General features: G+C 36.4%; 1 protein-coding gene across 3 annotated transcripts; it reads left to right on the top strand.

The window, feature by feature from the left end:
* The first annotated feature begins 17 nt into the window (after nucleotides 1–17).
* LOC120275740 (SET and MYND domain-containing protein 4) lies at nucleotides 18–13,575 on the top strand. 3 transcript variants are annotated; one of them, XM_039282426.1, is made up of 15 exons: nucleotides 18–195; nucleotides 277–411; nucleotides 538–624; nucleotides 1,340–1,411; nucleotides 2,121–2,331; nucleotides 2,527–2,645; nucleotides 2,873–3,277; nucleotides 3,378–3,512; nucleotides 3,867–4,004; nucleotides 11,786–11,941; nucleotides 12,037–12,288; nucleotides 12,691–12,848; nucleotides 12,915–13,029; nucleotides 13,117–13,197; nucleotides 13,299–13,575. In XM_039282426.1, the coding sequence occupies exons 1-15, from the start codon at nucleotides 67–69 to the stop codon at nucleotides 13,509–13,511; spliced, it is 2,406 nt and encodes an 801-aa protein (XP_039138360.1). In that variant the 5' UTR covers nucleotides 18–66; the 3' UTR covers nucleotides 13,512–13,575. The 3 variants fall into 3 exon arrangements, with proteins under 3 accessions (XP_039138360.1, XP_039138361.1, XP_039138362.1); XM_039282428.1 differs by having other exon boundaries at nucleotides 76–195; nucleotides 1,347–1,411; XM_039282427.1 differs by lacking the exon at nucleotides 3,867–4,004.
* Nucleotides 13,576–17,679: the final 4,104 nt, after the last annotated feature.

Raw genomic sequence — 17,679 nt, forward strand, 5'->3', positions numbered from 1 at the left:
GGGTTTTTGCTCCAAAATCATAGATCAAAGAGGTTCAATTTTGAGTTTTTATCCTCTGGAACGAAAATGGAGAAGCTGAAATTGATGATTCCTGACGATCTCAAGAGAATGATAAGCGAAAGCACACCAGAGAATCTCACCTCCATTTGCTCTTCGCTTCTCGATTTCTTCCTATCTTTACCTGAATTTCAGAGAGTAATCATTTTGTGTTTTTCGATTTTGATTCTTTTTTTGGGAAAAATTCCACCTTTTTTATTGATTCATGATGAATTCTAGGTCGTTGAGGAGCTCACGGATACAGAGTTGGGACTGTGCCGGAAGAGCAAGGAATCAACTTTGGATTTTAAGCGCAAAGGAAATGAATGCTTCTCAAAAAGGGATTACGTGAAAGCTATCAACTTTTATTCTCAAGTGGGGAATTTTCGCTTGTTTCTTTAGATTTGTACAAATTTCTCGTTGATCATGCTGATCTTTTGCTTTGTGTGAGTAATTTTCTTGTCATTTCTAAGTGTTTTGTGTTGTTTACTGATTGAGCAGGCATTGCGTTATGCTCCAATGGATGCAGAGGACATGGGAAAGAACTTGGTTGCAGTGCTTTATGTAAACCGAGCTTCTTCAATGCATGTGAGCATTTCTCTTTTTCCTCAAATGTGAATATTTTGTAATCTTGAGTAATTCTGTTTAATTTTTACTTTTATTTGTTTTCATAGCTTAACAAATAGCTTAGGTTTCTAAGAAACTGGTTAAATTTTTCATGTTTTTGGTGTTGGGCAGCAGTAATCAAAAGTCTGAGATAATTTGAAAATGCCTTATTAACTTCTCATTTAATAAGATTTGTATGATGACAGAAACGTGAAATTTTATTTTGAACTTTGGATTTATAAAAGAAATGAATTATATTAATTTTCTGCAATTGATATTACCATTATCATAAGAAGTTCTTTGTGTATTATTTTCCTGACTTTATTTTCAGACTTCTGGAAATCTATTCTTGCTTACTAATTATCATTGCCAAGTTTATTAGGAAAAAGAAATGTCATATATTTTAACACATGCAGACTCATGGTGATTTAATTCATTGATACTAGAGATTTCATGCCGTTAATTCTCCTTTTCTGTCCCAATTTTTCTCTTTTGTGATCTGTCATAAAATTTGGTTTTCTAGGTCAATAATTTATTGAGGTAAGATTATTGGTATCTATAAATTTGTGCATAGAAGTGTTTCACATTTTCTTCAGTATCTCATGTTTTCTTGTTTCACTTGGGGTATAAATCTGAATAGATGCACTTGCTTTATGTTGATTAAACTTATCAAGCACTTATTTACTCGTTCTCCCAGAATGCAGGCCTTTTGGAGGAGTCTTTGAGAGATTGTGATAGAGCAATTGCTATTATGCCTTCTTATGTGAAGGTAAATTTTACTACTATAATCTTAATTTTGATATGGATATTGCCGGCTCATGACCAGGCAATTACCTCAGCGCATGTCTTTTATTGTATCAAATAATAATAGTGTTGAAAAGAAAATACAATTTAACATTCGATGTTGATGGATATATAGCTTCATAGATGTGTAACTAATTTAATATTATGCTCTACATAAGGTAGGTGACTTCCTTTTATAAATGTTGAAAGACCTCATGGGTGTATTGTGATGGAGACAATTTTAGGTCTTATCCATAACTTCAGCATTGAATGGTTGTACTCATGTGTTTTTAGCTCTAAAACACTATGTTTGGCAAATTGCACTATTTGGCTTCACCACTTTTAGATAATTGCAAACTGCTTGTTATAGTTATTACTAGTTAGCATCTGGTTTGAAAAGCCTAAGTTTTTGCTTTCTGCAGAAAGAGAGAGCTTTCACAATACCAGAGTTTAGTCCCATTGTCAATGTTATTTATATGTTTCAACTTTTGGGTCATCACCGGATTGATTAATTAAAGAGTGATATAATGCAATTAGCGGTCTCTGAATGTGGGCTGAGATGTCATCAGTTCTGACTACTTTTCTATTTTTTATAGGTTATACTCTTTGTTCTATTGTCTCTCCATGAATCTCCCATTTATTGATTGGGCATTCAACTTTTTTATAAGTTTGTATTTGTTAATCCTTCTATGTAGGCATGGTTCAGAAGAGGAAAGGCTAGTGCCTTATTGAAAAACTATGAAGGTGCAATTCGTGATTTTGAAGTTGCCTTGCATATGGAGAATTCTACATCCGGAAAGGGCCAAATAAAGGAAGAACTTGAGATGATATTAAGTTATTCTAATAAGACACATGGGATAGACAACCCATGTAATGTTCCTAAATGGAAAGAAATGGACTCTTCAGGTATGTGTAATTGTTGCTAAAACATTTAGTTTGATTAACTTTTCAAGATTCTTAAATGTCGGTTGGTTGTTTTCTTGCTAATTTCTTTCCGTACTCATAGTAAGTTTGAATTTGAAACAAGCAACTTTAACTTTAGCGAATTATGCATGTATCTGTATGGCTGTAAACATCACTAATCAACTCCTTGTATGGCAGCTGAGCGATCGCCAGCAGCACTACTATGTGTATCGACCCCATCCAAGGGCAGAGGTATGACCTCTGTCAATGACATTCCTCCAGGTTCACTAGTTCACAGTGAAGAACCTTTGGCTGCGGTATGAGATAACTCCTTAAAGCAGCTTCAGGTCTACTTAATTGTTGCTAAATCTGCTCACTATTTATTATGTATCATTTATGTTGCTTGATACAAACCATTTGATAATGTATATCCATTAAGTTCAGATGTAGCTTATTCTTTTCAAGTACTTAAAATCTCAACACTGGTTACCATATTTTTTGCTGAAACTGTTATATGCTTCTTACTCTTGACAGTGATCTGCAGATTGTGAATAAATATTCCCGGGAAACTCATTGCCATTTTTGCTTCATTGAAGTTCCCACAGATGTTGTATACTGCCCATCATGTACCATACCTGTTTATTGCTCCGAACTTTGCCAAGAACAAGCAAGAGGAATATTTATTAAAAAGAAGCAAGGAGATTCTATTGCATGGAATTTACCAGTAGATCTTGCGAAACATGTTACGGACACCATCTCAATGGGTAATGTTAAATCTCCTTTGCAAGATGGAAACTATGAGCCTTTCCCTGAACATAAACATGAATGTGGAGGTTCACCCTGGTCTGTTGTTTTGCCACTCGATGTGGTTTTGGCCGGTCGAGTTCTGGCAAAGCTAATAGATAAAAGAAGGCTTTCTGGGGAGACATGTAAACCAGTTCAAAATTTGGTAGCCTTATTTATTTAGTTAAGATTTTTCAAATCTTTTATGTTTCTTAGCATCACATTAATATATATATATTTGATATTCTTGTCATGGTTTGTTGTAGGTTCTAGCACACAATTATCTCCAAATTCCACTTAAAAGCAAATTGGAGATGCATATCTATGGTGTTGTTCTTTCCTGCTGTCTCAAGCATCATTATGGTTCTGATTATCCATTCACAGGGTCTTCTGTGTCACAGGTACTTTGAAACCTATGCCTTTTCTTGCCAGCTCCGCGGAGATTCTTGTGATTTTAAACTAATTTTAATTTTGATTTTCCAGAAATTAATTGTTAAACTCACTTGATTCAAGTTAAGCTTACAAGATAATTAAGTAGTTATTAGTCAAGCCAGAACTCATACATATGTGAGACTTGTATGTGATTTGCAAACTCTCTTAGTCAAGACAGGATTTAATGTTTGAGCATTTTATGTTTTGTGTAATAAACCAAGTGCTCTGTAAATTTTACATCCCTTTTTTTGTGTAATAATCCAAGTGCTCTGTAAACCAAGTGATGAAGTAATTTCAATCTGAATCCTTATTTTTTTCTGCAGTTGGTTCTACTGTTAGCTAAAATTAAGGTTAACTCCATGGCTGTTGTCCACATGAAATCTTTAGATGGATATCGGGGATTCAAGAAGTCAATATCTCACTCTCACTCTCGAAATGCTTTTACTTGCAGTTTTGAACAGGTAATTTCCTTTGTCATTTCCAGAAATTAATTTGTACCAGTGGCAATGATTGATCGCCCGCAAGTGTACAGGGTCGCCAAGTAATACCTTGAGCGAGGGTCCAAGGATCGTATTCCACGGGGCTAAAGAGCTCCTATTACTCATCCATCACCTATTATCTAACCTTACAACTTGAGCATGGTATACTACTCTAATACATGCAAGAATGTAAATAGAGGACAAGTATAACAATTCCAAGGCAAGCAAGGAGATCACAAAAACAATGATAATAAAAATAGGCCTAAGGACGAGGATCCCCATGAGGGGTCATCATGATGTTTGGATGCATAAGAATAAAATAGCAAAGGTGATTTAGACCGACGGACCTCAACAATGGTTCAACCCAATTTCTCGGCGGTTAAACCCTAATCCCGTAGAAATGATGACAAGGATCTCTCCTTAATCATATCCCTACGATTGCATTAAGTGAATGGAAATCACGCAACAAGGATACACTTAACCTAAGTTTATCCTCATGGTTCGGAGGGGCTACCTACATCCAATTTCTCAGTATGTTGGTCAAAGATTACCTCTTTTAGCTCATTAACGATCTAGTACATGCGAGTAGGTCACGTCTACGTGTACAACTCAAATAAGAACTAAGGATTTCTCCACATATTAGTTCTAGGCATGAAACACAATGAGTCAAACCATAAATCACACTAATGCAATCCAAATATAAGTGTAGCATCCAAAATACATGATGAACCCCCAAAGTTCACCTACATCCGGTGGTCTTGGGGGTCTTGTATGCCATCATACAAATAAGTATCTCAAACACAACAAAAATAAGAAGTAAATGCATAAATGACACTCCCTAGTCCGAATGATGATGAGGATGAAGAATACCGGCCGAATGACGATTCCTCTAACCCAAGGAAGGCCGAATGCTCCTCTTCCTTTGATGATGAAGCTCTCCTCTGAAGTTCTAGCTTTTGATCTCTGCAAGCCTCAAGCTAAAACACTCCCAAGAATGATGTCTTCGTTCTCCTTTTCTCTTCCAAGTAATGGCTGCCAAGAGTCCTCCCCCAAAAAGTCCCCCAAATGGCCTTCAAGATACCCTCATATACCCCCCAACATCTCTCATAAATTGGCCTCTACATCGGTGGTATACCGGCTCAATGAGGATCTCATTAAGGTGGTATACCGGCTTAATAAGGAGCTCATTGAGGCCGTTTGGGGTAGGCAAAGTACACAAAAAGCTCTCAGAATAGTCTCTATATCATTGAGCCAGTATGCCTTCAAGCAAATCATCTTCTTCAATATCTACAGTAATCATCCCGGGCAGCATTAAGGCCGTTATGCCATGGTTCAATTTCTGACTTGAAAACTCTCTATGTGCTACAGTGTTAGCTGCAGTGATTTTACTGCAGTGAATATGCTACAGTACCACTGCCTAATTTTTCTCTTTTTCGCCCAAATTGTATCTTCGTGTTCTCCATGGCGTTTCTGTGTCCTGCAAAGAAAATAACATACGATTAAGCACAAAACGGGTATCAATCCTTATACACAATTTATGCTAAATACATCAAATATATACACTAAAATACGTACATTTAGACACTTATCAAATATCCCCACACCTAAGCGTTTGCTTGTCCTGAAGCAAACAAATCATGAAGAACAAGGGAAATGATAAGTGGCTAAATGTATTACCTCCGACTCAAATAAATACAAGACTCTACAAGCATTAGAAAATGATATATAAATAATGAGTTACAAAACATTAAGCACAACAAAAAGATCCTGTCTCACTTCTTATATATCTCTGTCATGTGTGTGAATCTTGTATTTCATCTACTCTGACCTGGTCTAGCCTACTGACTTCAATCAATACAACTCTAGATGCTAATCACTCCACATGCAAAGAGTACTAAGTCTTAAAATGCTAAGTGCTACTTCAATGAACAAGTAAGATCCTTCTAAGTCCTGAACTTGAACTAACTCCCTTTTCTAATCAAACCCTCTAGTAGGTAGCCAAAAAAAAAAATCACTAGGATTTTTATTTTCATTTCATTTAATTTTTTTTTCTTTTTTTTTTTCGAGTCCGACATATACTCATTTTTCTCTTTTTCATTTTTTTCACATTTTCTTTTTCACATTCACCCTAGATCATGTCTTCAAACTACTCTACATGCCACAACACTAGAGCTAGCTCAACATGACTTAGAAGTTCTTAAGAACACATTGAAAGAAGTTAGAATTGTAAAACCAAGTACTCAAAGTTGTGTGTTAAGCATACAAGAGAGTTAGAGTAGCCTAGTTGGCTATTCCCGGGGCATCAACACAAGACAATAATAGAGGTGAAACAAGATTCAATAGAGCACACTAACAAATATGTAACTCAAATCAATCATTAATCCATCCTAGAATAGTCTTACAATAATGAAAATCCATCATGGGTAAACTAGCATGCAAATAATACCCTAAATCAAAAGATGCATTTATCCCCACACCTATTGTTGTACATTGTTCCAAATGTACACTAGTCATGAAAAACGTAATAATATATGCAATGAAAACAATAGAGGAGGATGGAACGAACTTCCCCGGTTAAATCTTGTGCACACGGCGAGATGTGACCCGAACAAAAGGTGTTGCAAGTTTTTCATGTCGGGTCCGGCTTCCATGGAATGTGGAGAGGCTCACCAAGCTCCCTTAATGCTCTGCAAGGCATAAAGGGGCATCATCATACCAAACAAAAATTAAGATGACAAAAATAAGTACTAGGGAGTAGTCAAAACACACAAATACTAGATAAAGAGTAGTAAAATTCTACACAAGGTTGGTAGGGCATCCCCTCCCCAACTTATTCAAACAAAACAAACACGTGCATCAAAAGTAAAGTCGAAATAAGCAAACTGCAGAAATAAAAACAAGTGTCCATGCTCAGAAATGAAATATATCATCAAATGGCGCTGTAGGTGGCGGGGTAATGGAGGATGAAGCAGTAGTAGCCTGTGAGGATGATCCACAGGAAGAGATGATAAACTGCTGGAAATGCTCTGTGAACTGGCACTGACCCTCTAAAATCTAGTAAATCTGTCCTCGCATCTCGCGCTACTCATGACGAATAGCCTGAATGTCATCCTCCATAGTCTTGAATCTAGAGTCGAAGTTTGATGGGAATGAAGTGCCACGAGGGTCCTGAGTGAGTGCTCCATCGGATTCGGACTCTGACTCACCATGGTCATGCTGACTGGATTCTCTCGTAATCAAGTGTGAAGCAAGTCTGCATGTGCCACTCTTCTTCTGTAACAAACCAATTGCTTGCGGGACAGGTGCTCCAAGAGGTGCCACCTCCCCGACCATAGTCATGCCTCGAGTACGGTCCAACAAATTCATGCCTCGAATCAATCTTGTGATGTAGGGCCCTGCAAAGATAGCTTCCAGACGAACAAACTGAGCCTGATGAATGAACGCTTCAGTAACCAGATGCTCAAGATGGATAGGATACTCCTCCAGGATGCCATACATGGTGAACAAGTCGGATTGTGTAACTACACCTGTGCTATCTTTCCAACCTCCAATAGAGCGGATAATGAGAGCATGAATATATCTATGGAGGGGGTTCACTAAACGAGTAGCCTTCGCGTATTGGTGGTGTCACTAGGTGCTAAAGAATTCCAATATTTGCTTGCACTCATGCCAAATGGGTAATCAATGCGGGGCCGATTAAGCAACGATGCGCTAATGAATTCATCATCATAAATTACCATGTATTTTGCAAACTCTATGTGGTTCATTTCATAAATCTTCCCAAAGGCTTGAAACTTAATGGAACCCGGTTGTCGAATGAGAATACTCCTCTCATCTTGCTTCGTATCAAATGTGTTCAACACCTCCAATGTAATTTGCCGAAAAGTAGGTTCATTAATGGAAAATAGTTTCGTCCAACCATTACAAGAAAATAAATCTTTCACTTGTTCATCCCACCCAAGTTCTCCAACAACACTCCAATCAACATGCCGAAAAGTAGTAAATGGTTTAGTCTTTAAACTTTCATCACAGGTCTTATGAAGAGAACAAGAGAAGCGAGGTTCACCGGGGGTGTGAGACTCGTTTCGCGGCCGTTTAGAAGCAAGTTTCTTGACGTGTGGCATCCCTACATCAATAATAATCCAAATAAGAATGAAAGGAATCTAAGAGAATGCATAATGTGGCATGAAAATGGATAAAACATGAAGAAACTGAAGTGAATAGGATCCATACGGGCATATGGAGCCCGTATGGATACTATTCAATTTGCAAAAGTTTCCCCTCATCATGAATTTGAAAAAAAAATTGTACATAAATTCGAGATAATTCAAAGACATGATATTCATACCACACAATACAAGCTAAAAGTTTGAAACAATCCACACAAAAGCTCAAGAAAGCAAGAAGACAAGAAAAGAAAATTTTCATCACAACAAGCTTCTTACCAACAAAAATTTGAACACACTTGAGTGGAGTTTGAAGACAAACACTAGATCTACTTCCCAAGTAGATGTGGAGATGATTTAGAACAATACTTAGTGAGATCCGGCCATGGAATGATAGATCATGGAGGCTAGGGCTCGGTTGGAGAAGAAGAGAATGAAGAGAGAAAAATTGGTGAAGTTTTGATGAGAAATATGGATCTATACGGCTTTAATGAGCTGCTCATTGAGGTCGTGCTTTGACGAACCTCGCTTCTCTTGTTCTCTTCATAAGACCCGTTATGAAAGTTTAAAGACTAAACCATTTACTACTTTTCGACATGTTGATTGGAGTGTTCTTGGAGAACTTGGGTGGGATAAACAAGTGAAAGATTTATTTTCTTGTAATGGTTGGACAAAACTATTTTCCATTAATGAACCTACTTTTCGCCAAATTACATTGGAGGTGTTGAGCACATTTGAGGCGAAGCAAGATGAGAGGAGTATTCTCATTCGATGACCGGGTTCCATTAAACTTCAAGCCTTTGGGAAGATTTATGAAATGAACCACATGGAGTTTGCAAAATACATGGGAATTTATGATGATGAATTCATTAGCGCATCGTTGCTTAATCGGCCCCGCATTGATTACCCATTTGGCATGAATGCAAGCAAATATTGGAATTCTTTAGCACCTAGTGACACCACCAATACGCGGAAGACTACTCGTTTGGTGAACCCCCTCCATAGATATATTCATGCTCTCGTTACCCGCTCTATTAGAGATCGGAAAGATAGCACGGGTGTAGTTACACAATCCGACTTGTTCACCATGTACGGCATGCTGGAGGAGTATTCTATCCATCTTGGTCATTTGGTTGCTGAAGCGTTCATTCATCAGGCTCAGTTTGTTCGTCTGGGAGCTATCTTTGCAGGGCCCTACATCACAAGATTGATTCGAGAAATGAATTTGTTGGACCGTACTCGAGGCATGACTATGGTCGAGAAGGTGGCACCTGTCCTGCGAGCAATTGGTTTGTTACAGAAGAAGAGTGGCACATGCAGACTTGCTTCACACTTGACCATGGGAGAATCCTGTCAACATGACCATGGTGAGTCCGAATCCGATGGAGCACCCACTCAGGACTCTCGTGGCACTTCATTCCCATCAAACTTCGACTCTAGATTCAAGACTATGGAGGATGACATTCGGCTATTCGTCATGAGCAGTGCGAGATGCGAGTACAGATTTATCAGATTTTAGAGGGTCAGCGCCAGTTCACAGAGCATTTCCAGCAGTTTATCATCTCCTCCCGTGGATCATCCTCACAGGCTACTACTGTTTCATCCTCCATTCCCCCGCCACCTACAGCGGCATTTGATGATATATTTCATTTCTGAGCATGGACACTTGTTTTTATTTCTGCAGTTTGCTTATTTCGACTTTACTTTTGATGCACGTGTGTTTGTTTGATTTGAATAAGTTGGGGAGGGGATGCCCTACCAACCTTGTGTAGAACTTTACTACTATTTATCTAGTATTTGTGTTTTGACTACTTCCTAGTACTTATTTTTGTCATCTTAATTTTTGTTTGGTATGATGATGCCCCTTTATGCCTTGCAGGGCATTAAGGGAGCTTGGTGAGCCTCTCCACATTCCATGGAAGCCGGACCCAACATGAAAAGCTTGCAACACCTTTTGTTCGTGTCACATCTCGCCGTGTGCAGAAGATTTAACCGGGGAAGTTCGTTCAATCCTCCTCCATTGTTTTCATTGCATATATTATTATGTTTTTCATGACTAGTGTACATTTGGAACAATGTACAACACTAGGTGTGGGGATGAATGCATCTTTTGATTTAGGGTATTATTTGCATGCTAGTTTACACATGATGGCTTTTCATTATTGTAAGACTCTTCTAGGATGAATTAATGATTGATTTGAGTTACATATTTGTTACTGTGCTCTATTGAATCTTGTTTCACCTCTAGTATTGTCTTGTGCACTGAATCTTGTGTTGATGCCCTGGGAATAGCCAACTAGACTACTCCAACTCTCTTGTATGCTTAACACACAACTTTGAGTACTGGTTTTACAATTCTAAGTTCTTTCTTTCAATGTGCTCTTAAGAACTTCTAAGTCATGTTGAGCTAGCCCTAGTGTTGTGGCATGTAGAGTAGTCTGAAGACATGATATAGGGTAAATGTGAAAAAAAAAATGAAAAGAGAAAAAGAAAAATGAGTGTATGTCAATATTCCTCTTCTAATGAAGCATGAATGCGTCTATGTAGACTGTATTCGAGTAGTTGGGTGGCTCTTGTGCCTAACCGAGCATGTGCACCTTACGAAAGATTGTGCGGTCTATGTTAGTCGAACTCGAAAAAAAAAAAGAAAAATAAATAAAATAAAATGAAAATAAAAACCCTAGTGATATTTTTTGGCTACCTACTAGAGGCTTTGAGAAGAAAAGGGAGTTAGTTCAAGTTCAGGATTTAAAAGGATCTTACTTGTTCATTGAAGTAGCACTTAGCATTTTAAGACTTAGTACTCTTTGCATGTGGAGTGATTAGCATATAGAGCTGTACTGATTGAAGTCAGTAGGCTAGACCAGGTCAGGGTAGATGAAATACAAGATTCACACACATGGCACAGACATATAAGAGATGAGACAGGATCTTTTTGTTGTGCTTAATGTTTTGTAACTAATTACCTATATATTATTTTCCAATGCTTGTAGAGTCTTGTATTTATTTGAGCCGGAGGTAATACATTTAGCCACTTATCATTTCCCTTGTTTTTCATGATTTGTTTGCTTGAGGACAAGCAAAAGCTTAGGTTTGGGGATATTTGATAAGTGTCTAAATGTATGTATTTTAGTGTATATATTTGATGTATTTAGCATGTATTTCTATAAGTGTCTAAATGTGCATGTATTTATACCCTTTGAAAAATACTGAAACTGCAATCTATTCCCAGAATTATTAGATTTGCGCATGTATACCCATTTGGTCCATGCCAAAATTAATTTTGTTTGTAAAATAACATTTTTGCCCTTTCTTACTTTCATCTCTTTCCCTTACCATCATCTTCAACTTCTCTTCCTCTTCTATAATCCTCCATTTTGTCTTCCAAAGGAACAAATGATTGAGAGAATATAAGAGAGTGGAGAAAGGGGTCATACTAAAAATTATTTTGAATTTCAACCTCAGGAGTATACGAGCAAGTTTTGTTGTTTTCTGTTGATATACTTGCAATTATGATTTTCTTGGGAGAATATGTGCAATGTTGTGTATTTCTTTTTTAGTATTTATTATAACCAAATTCTTTTATTTGCATTTTAGATCAGAGTCGGCCAAGCTCTGTATTTAAACGGTAGTTTCTTTAATCACTCGTGCCAGCCAAACGTGCATTCTTATTTCCTGTCTCGTAGGCTTTATCTACGCACAACAGAGTACGTGCACGGAGGTTATCCCCTCGAGATTTCTTACGGCCCTCAGGTAATATTTGATCTTTCTATTTGATAAACTAATTATTACATAAAATAATCATATCGACATTTCCCTCTCTTTTTCTCAAAACAATGCTTCCGTAGGTCGGAGAGTGGGATCTACATGACAGACAAGAGTTACTTAAGGAACAATACTCTTTTGAATGCCGATGCACAGGCTGTTCACAATTAAATTTATCAGACCTTGTTCTTAATGCTTTCAAGTGCGCTAAAGCTAATTGTCCGGGAGCAGTCACGGAAAAGACTTTCTTTGACATTCTGGAAGATGATAGTGTGCAAATTTCGGATGCATATTCTAGCTTCAAGCTCTCCTTGCCGGCATGCCATTTTGATACAGTGAGTTCTGGTTCTTTATGCTTTTTACTTGCCATCCTCTGAAAAATACTGAAATTGCTTGTCTCTTTACTTTTCTTTTACTTGCCATCCCCAGAACTTTTGATGTTTCTTAATATAAGTAAATGTTTCACCCAATATATATATATATATATATAAGTAAATGACTTTTTTTACCTTTTCCTTTTTTTTAATATCAAATCTCCTTAGTAATGCATATATGTTTTTAGAAATGTGAGAATGCCCTTTATTTTCATTAAAAACGATGATTTCTTTACTAAAACTAATGATATGCCTACTTTTAATGATATACATTACAGAAAATATATTGTAACCAAGTTAAAAACATCAAAAGTTTCTCAAATAAAAAACTCTTATATAAATGATGCATTGCCTGCTATGAAGGTTCATGGACAGTACATAACCGAGGTAGCAAGCCGGCTTCTTAAAGGACGGAGTGCCGCACATCATATAAACCAAGGATGTTGTTTGAGCTGTGGGACTGATCTTGATATAGAATCCTCTAGCACAGTCTCTAAAAATGCAATGATACAGATTCAAAGGTATTCTCTTCTGATCACACTTTTAAATTTTTCGTACTCTAATTGTAAACATCTGTGTTTTAACAGGTTGAAAGAATGCATAGATTCAGATGAAGATCCTCAAATTCTAATTTCGGATTTCTTGAAATCTCTTTCTATCCTTAGATCAGTAAGACATCAATATAGCAAAACCATTGCACAGGTCGGCCGTTTTGTATGTTCGAAGCTACTTCCTGAATATTTGTCGATGCCTTCATTCGCGGCTTATTTTCTGAAACTTTCATTACAGGCGGAAGACATTATCGCGGAGGCCTTCGTTCGGCTTGGAGAGTTTGGGCCTGCTTTGCAACACTGCCAAGAATCAATAGAGGTGACTTGATTCATGGATTGTATCCCAAAACATTAACTGAATCCTAGATTTTAATTCTGTTTATATCTGTCTGATCTTCGATAAATTGTTTTAATCGACAGATACTCAAAAAGTTGTTCCGCCGCAACCATATAGTCATTGGAAATGAGTTAATTAAGCTTTCATCTATCCAAATCTCAGCGGGTGATCGCGCGGCTGCTCTAAGTGTTATCAAACGAATCGAAGAAATTTTTTCACTCTACTACGGATCTCATCTTGTCAATGTATGTCCGCATGTCGTCCGTCTACAAGAAGAAGTTATCAACCTTAATTAAAAACGACAATGATCGGCTTTTGTATGATAATTTAATAATTCATTATGTTAGTATTCTTGTACTCTATCATGCCAATCATTCAATAAGACTAGTGTTTGCTTTGTTTGTTCACTAGAAACTGTCTAGTGATATGAAATGTGAATGGCCTAATTAAAGAAGTAAATTTTAGGTTCCAAAAATTTAATACTAGTGTACTATAACCAACTGACTTAATGTTATGTTATATATATATATATATATATATACAGAGAGAGAGAGCCCGTGTCATCTATAAATGTTTGTAGATTCAATATATAGAGATCACGTCATTTATGAACATACTATTAACTCTAACAGAAACAAACCAACTACTCATTTGCGCTATTGGTACATGATTCGGTATTGTTTATATACAAAGCTATGTTTTGTGTATGTGTTTATCATTTATTTTTTAAATCCTACGAATGTCCATAGTTGATGTAAAGTTATATATATATATATATATATATATAATTTAGAAAGAAAATGCAAAGATAAGTAGGATTGCATTGTGAGAAATAATTAATTCCAGCTAATGCAAGACAATAAAGTGTGATACATCAAGCTTATTAATTAAACCTGTCTGAATTATTTAATGACTTGATTGAGGCTTAACTGTTATGTACTTGAGTGTCTGTTTTTGTTCTTTTTGCGTTTATACTCAGGTAAAATTCACATAATATAATTGTGTCTATAAAATGTATAATTTCATCTTTTACATTTTAATACCAAGATTTTTTTTTTTAAATATACTCCAGGGGGTTTATCCACGGTTAATAAGGGCCATTTAATTCAAGTTACTTAAATAATTGGTTTCGAATTAAAATTTTTATGTATTTAAAAAAAAATATTAACTAAGAAAAATCTATTTTTTTTTATAAAACTCCCAATGCCTCTATAGATGAATGACCAATAAAAAAAACATTAAGGGCATTTGAAATATTTCACTAATAATTTCATCAACAAAAATAAATATTAAAAAATCTATATAATTATGTATTTTATACATAGTATAGAATAAAATTATTTAAATTCAAACTCATTTATTTTCAAGTTGAACCTTGTATATAAAAAATATTAATAAGTGATACTTTTATCCTATTTTTTAGTATTTATTCATATTTCTCTTCTAAAATTTGAGTGTAGCCAAAAAACTCATAATCTAGCCGTACTTGATCCCATGTGAAAAACGAAAGTGAGGCATTCAAAGGTATCAAGTTCAAAACTCGTTGAAAATATTGGTGGTAACAGATCATCAATTGTGGGTGCATGTTGAATGATTCATATGGATTTTGTAACATAAATTTGAATGATTCATATGGATTTTGTAACAAGTCGCTTGGGTGTGGCCATGACGATTACAATGTTCGCAGAAAGGTCGTGGTCGCTTCCCGGGGGGACGATTGAATGGTGCTTGTGCCTTGGAGGTTTGGAGAGCAGCAGCTTCAACGAATGGGACATTCTGGAGATTAAGCTCCTGTTGTTTTTCTTCTTGTCGGACGAGGTTGTAGATGCGTTGGATGGGACGGGGAGCGATTCCATGAGTAGAATCTGGGCTGCGCACCACCGAGTATTTGTCGTGGAGTCCTTGAAGGAATTCCATGGCTCGATCTTGATGTTGTTGATCGAGAACAGACTTAGCATTACCACATATGCATGGTGTGATAGGAAGAATATTGCTCAACTCATCCCAAAGTGATTTAAGTTGGGTGAAATAAAATGAAACCGTCATTCCCTCTTGTTTGAGGGCAGAGATTGAATGCTTGAGTTGGTAAATTTTTGGCGCGTTTGACTGAGAGAAGCGCTCGTTGAGGTCGTTCCATATTTGACTTGCGGTTTCAGCATACAAGATACTAGGACGAATCTCTGGAGAGACGGAGTTAAGGATCCAATTGCTAACAAGATCGTTGCAGCGTCCCTAATTGTCAATTAAGATTGCATCGGTCGGTTTCGAGAGGGATCCATCGACGAATCCGAATTTACTCTTGGCTCGCAGCGCCAAGGTCATCGCACGACTCAAGGAGGCATGGTTATCTCCTGTGAGAAGGGGTTGGACAAGGATAGCTGTGGGATTGTCGGAGTGGTGGATCACATACGGATCGGAATGAAGCAGCGGTGAGGAAGGCTCAGAATTGGAAATTCCGCCAGTCATGGCTGAAAGCTCTGGTACCATAATAAAAAGGAGAAGGATTTTGAATTTTTGACTTGTATTTCATTGATCATTTGCCATCAATATATATACAACAAATTTACATTGAAGGGCTAAAAGTTAGGAATAAAAGTTACAGGATGAAATCAAGGAAGATTGGTAACGTTGGCTAAAATAAAGAAAACAAAATAGGAAAAATAATTTATGTTACAAAATCCATATGAATCATTCAAATTTATGTTACAAAATCCATATGAATCATTCAACAGTGCAAGTTCACAATCCAAATCTCTCATCCACATCTATAGCTTCATGGGTTGGATAATTAATTCTCAATCCATGCGCACACTTTAATATATAAAACATTTATCATTTCCATAAAAGAAATTGTTTGAGTGTATATATGCGCATGCAACATAATATTTAGTTGGTAACTGATCTCCTATGTAAATAAATATATAATTATCTCATTTTACAGAGGTATTTATGCAAATTTCTCGTAGAAATTTTGACTATATATACGCACGTGCATACTTGTACACATCGAAATATGAGTTTTAGCGGGGGTATACGCACAAAAAGCCAAAAAAACGAATGTGACCGTTGAAAAACCCGTGAAAACGGCGCACGTTAGCGCATTGCACAAACCTCTATATAAACCCCTCCATCCACTGCCGCCCTTCTCATTAATAAAAATAAATATTTAAAAATATAAATAATTATGTATTTTGTACCAAATATAAAATAAATCAGCTGAATGCCAAAGTCACTTGGTTCAATTGGTTAACTGCACCAAAATAAAGTATCTCGTGTAGCGTGCGGAATAGTAAAGGTTCGAATTCTTGTAGAGAAATTTAACTCACGAGTGATATCGTAACTAACTCATGCGTCATAGAGATTGACGCTTGTTGCCCTTTTTTAAAAAAAATAGAAAAAATAAATAAATCGGCTGAATTATTTAAATTTATTTTTTTTTTAGGGAAATTATAAGTTTGATATATATCAGGGTGTGTGCATAGATCCAAAATTGATCATCTGACCTGTAAATCCTTACCCATCAATACAGGTTTTGAGTAGTAAGTTTGCACTCAAAGACCCATTACCATATATCCAATGAGATTAAAATACGAGATCTTTTTAATGTCTCATGCTCGTTTTTTCTAATAAGACCGATCCCGTTGAGCTATGATCAAACTTTTTTATTTTCAAATTAAATTTTGTATATAAAAAATATTAATAAATGATATTTATCCCATTTTCTAGTCATATTTATTCATAATTCTCTTCCAAATTTTGAAATATATATATGGGATGCGAATATATCAACTATGGACCACATCAATGCTAAAATTTTATTAACGGTTACAGTTTTTTTTGAGGAAAAGGAGCGGGGCGAACCCATTAGAGACCCAGAGATGTGCACAAGCCTCGGTAGAACAAGTGGGGACAAGGCCGCGTTTACGTGGGCGCTGGATACACCCATACACAACCACTATTCATAACTCCCAGAAATGTGCCCTCAATCGAGAATCGAACTCTCACCACTCAGTGAGAACTCTATCGGTGACCCGTGTACCAATAGACCCGAAGGTCGTTGGCGTTGATGGTTACAGTTGATTAAGCTATTATTACTAACTTACGATCACAATCTGATGGTTTTCACTGGGCAATTGTTCATGACTATTTATACGTAATACTATTCACATAAAAAACAATGCAATTTTGATGAGATTTGTTTTTCACTATGCCTACCTATAATAATGACCATTAAATTGAAATCCAACAGTTCAGCATAGAAGTTTGTAGATATTAGTTTTACATAGGTTTGCAATCATAATGTTTAGCTGGTAACATATGAAAACAAATATATAATTATCCATATTGCAAGGGTATTTACTCAAATTTCCCGTAGAAATTTCGAATATATACGCACGTGCATAATACATCTACACATCCAAATACGAGTTTTGGCGGGGAATACCCACAAAAAGCCAAAAAAAC

The sequence above is a fragment of the Dioscorea cayenensis genome, chromosome 14, assembly GCF_009730915.1.
Source record: "Dioscorea cayenensis subsp. rotundata cultivar TDr96_F1 chromosome 14, TDr96_F1_v2_PseudoChromosome.rev07_lg8_w22 25.fasta, whole genome shotgun sequence".
Classification (NCBI taxonomy): Eukaryota; Viridiplantae; Streptophyta; class Magnoliopsida; order Dioscoreales; family Dioscoreaceae; genus Dioscorea; species Dioscorea cayenensis.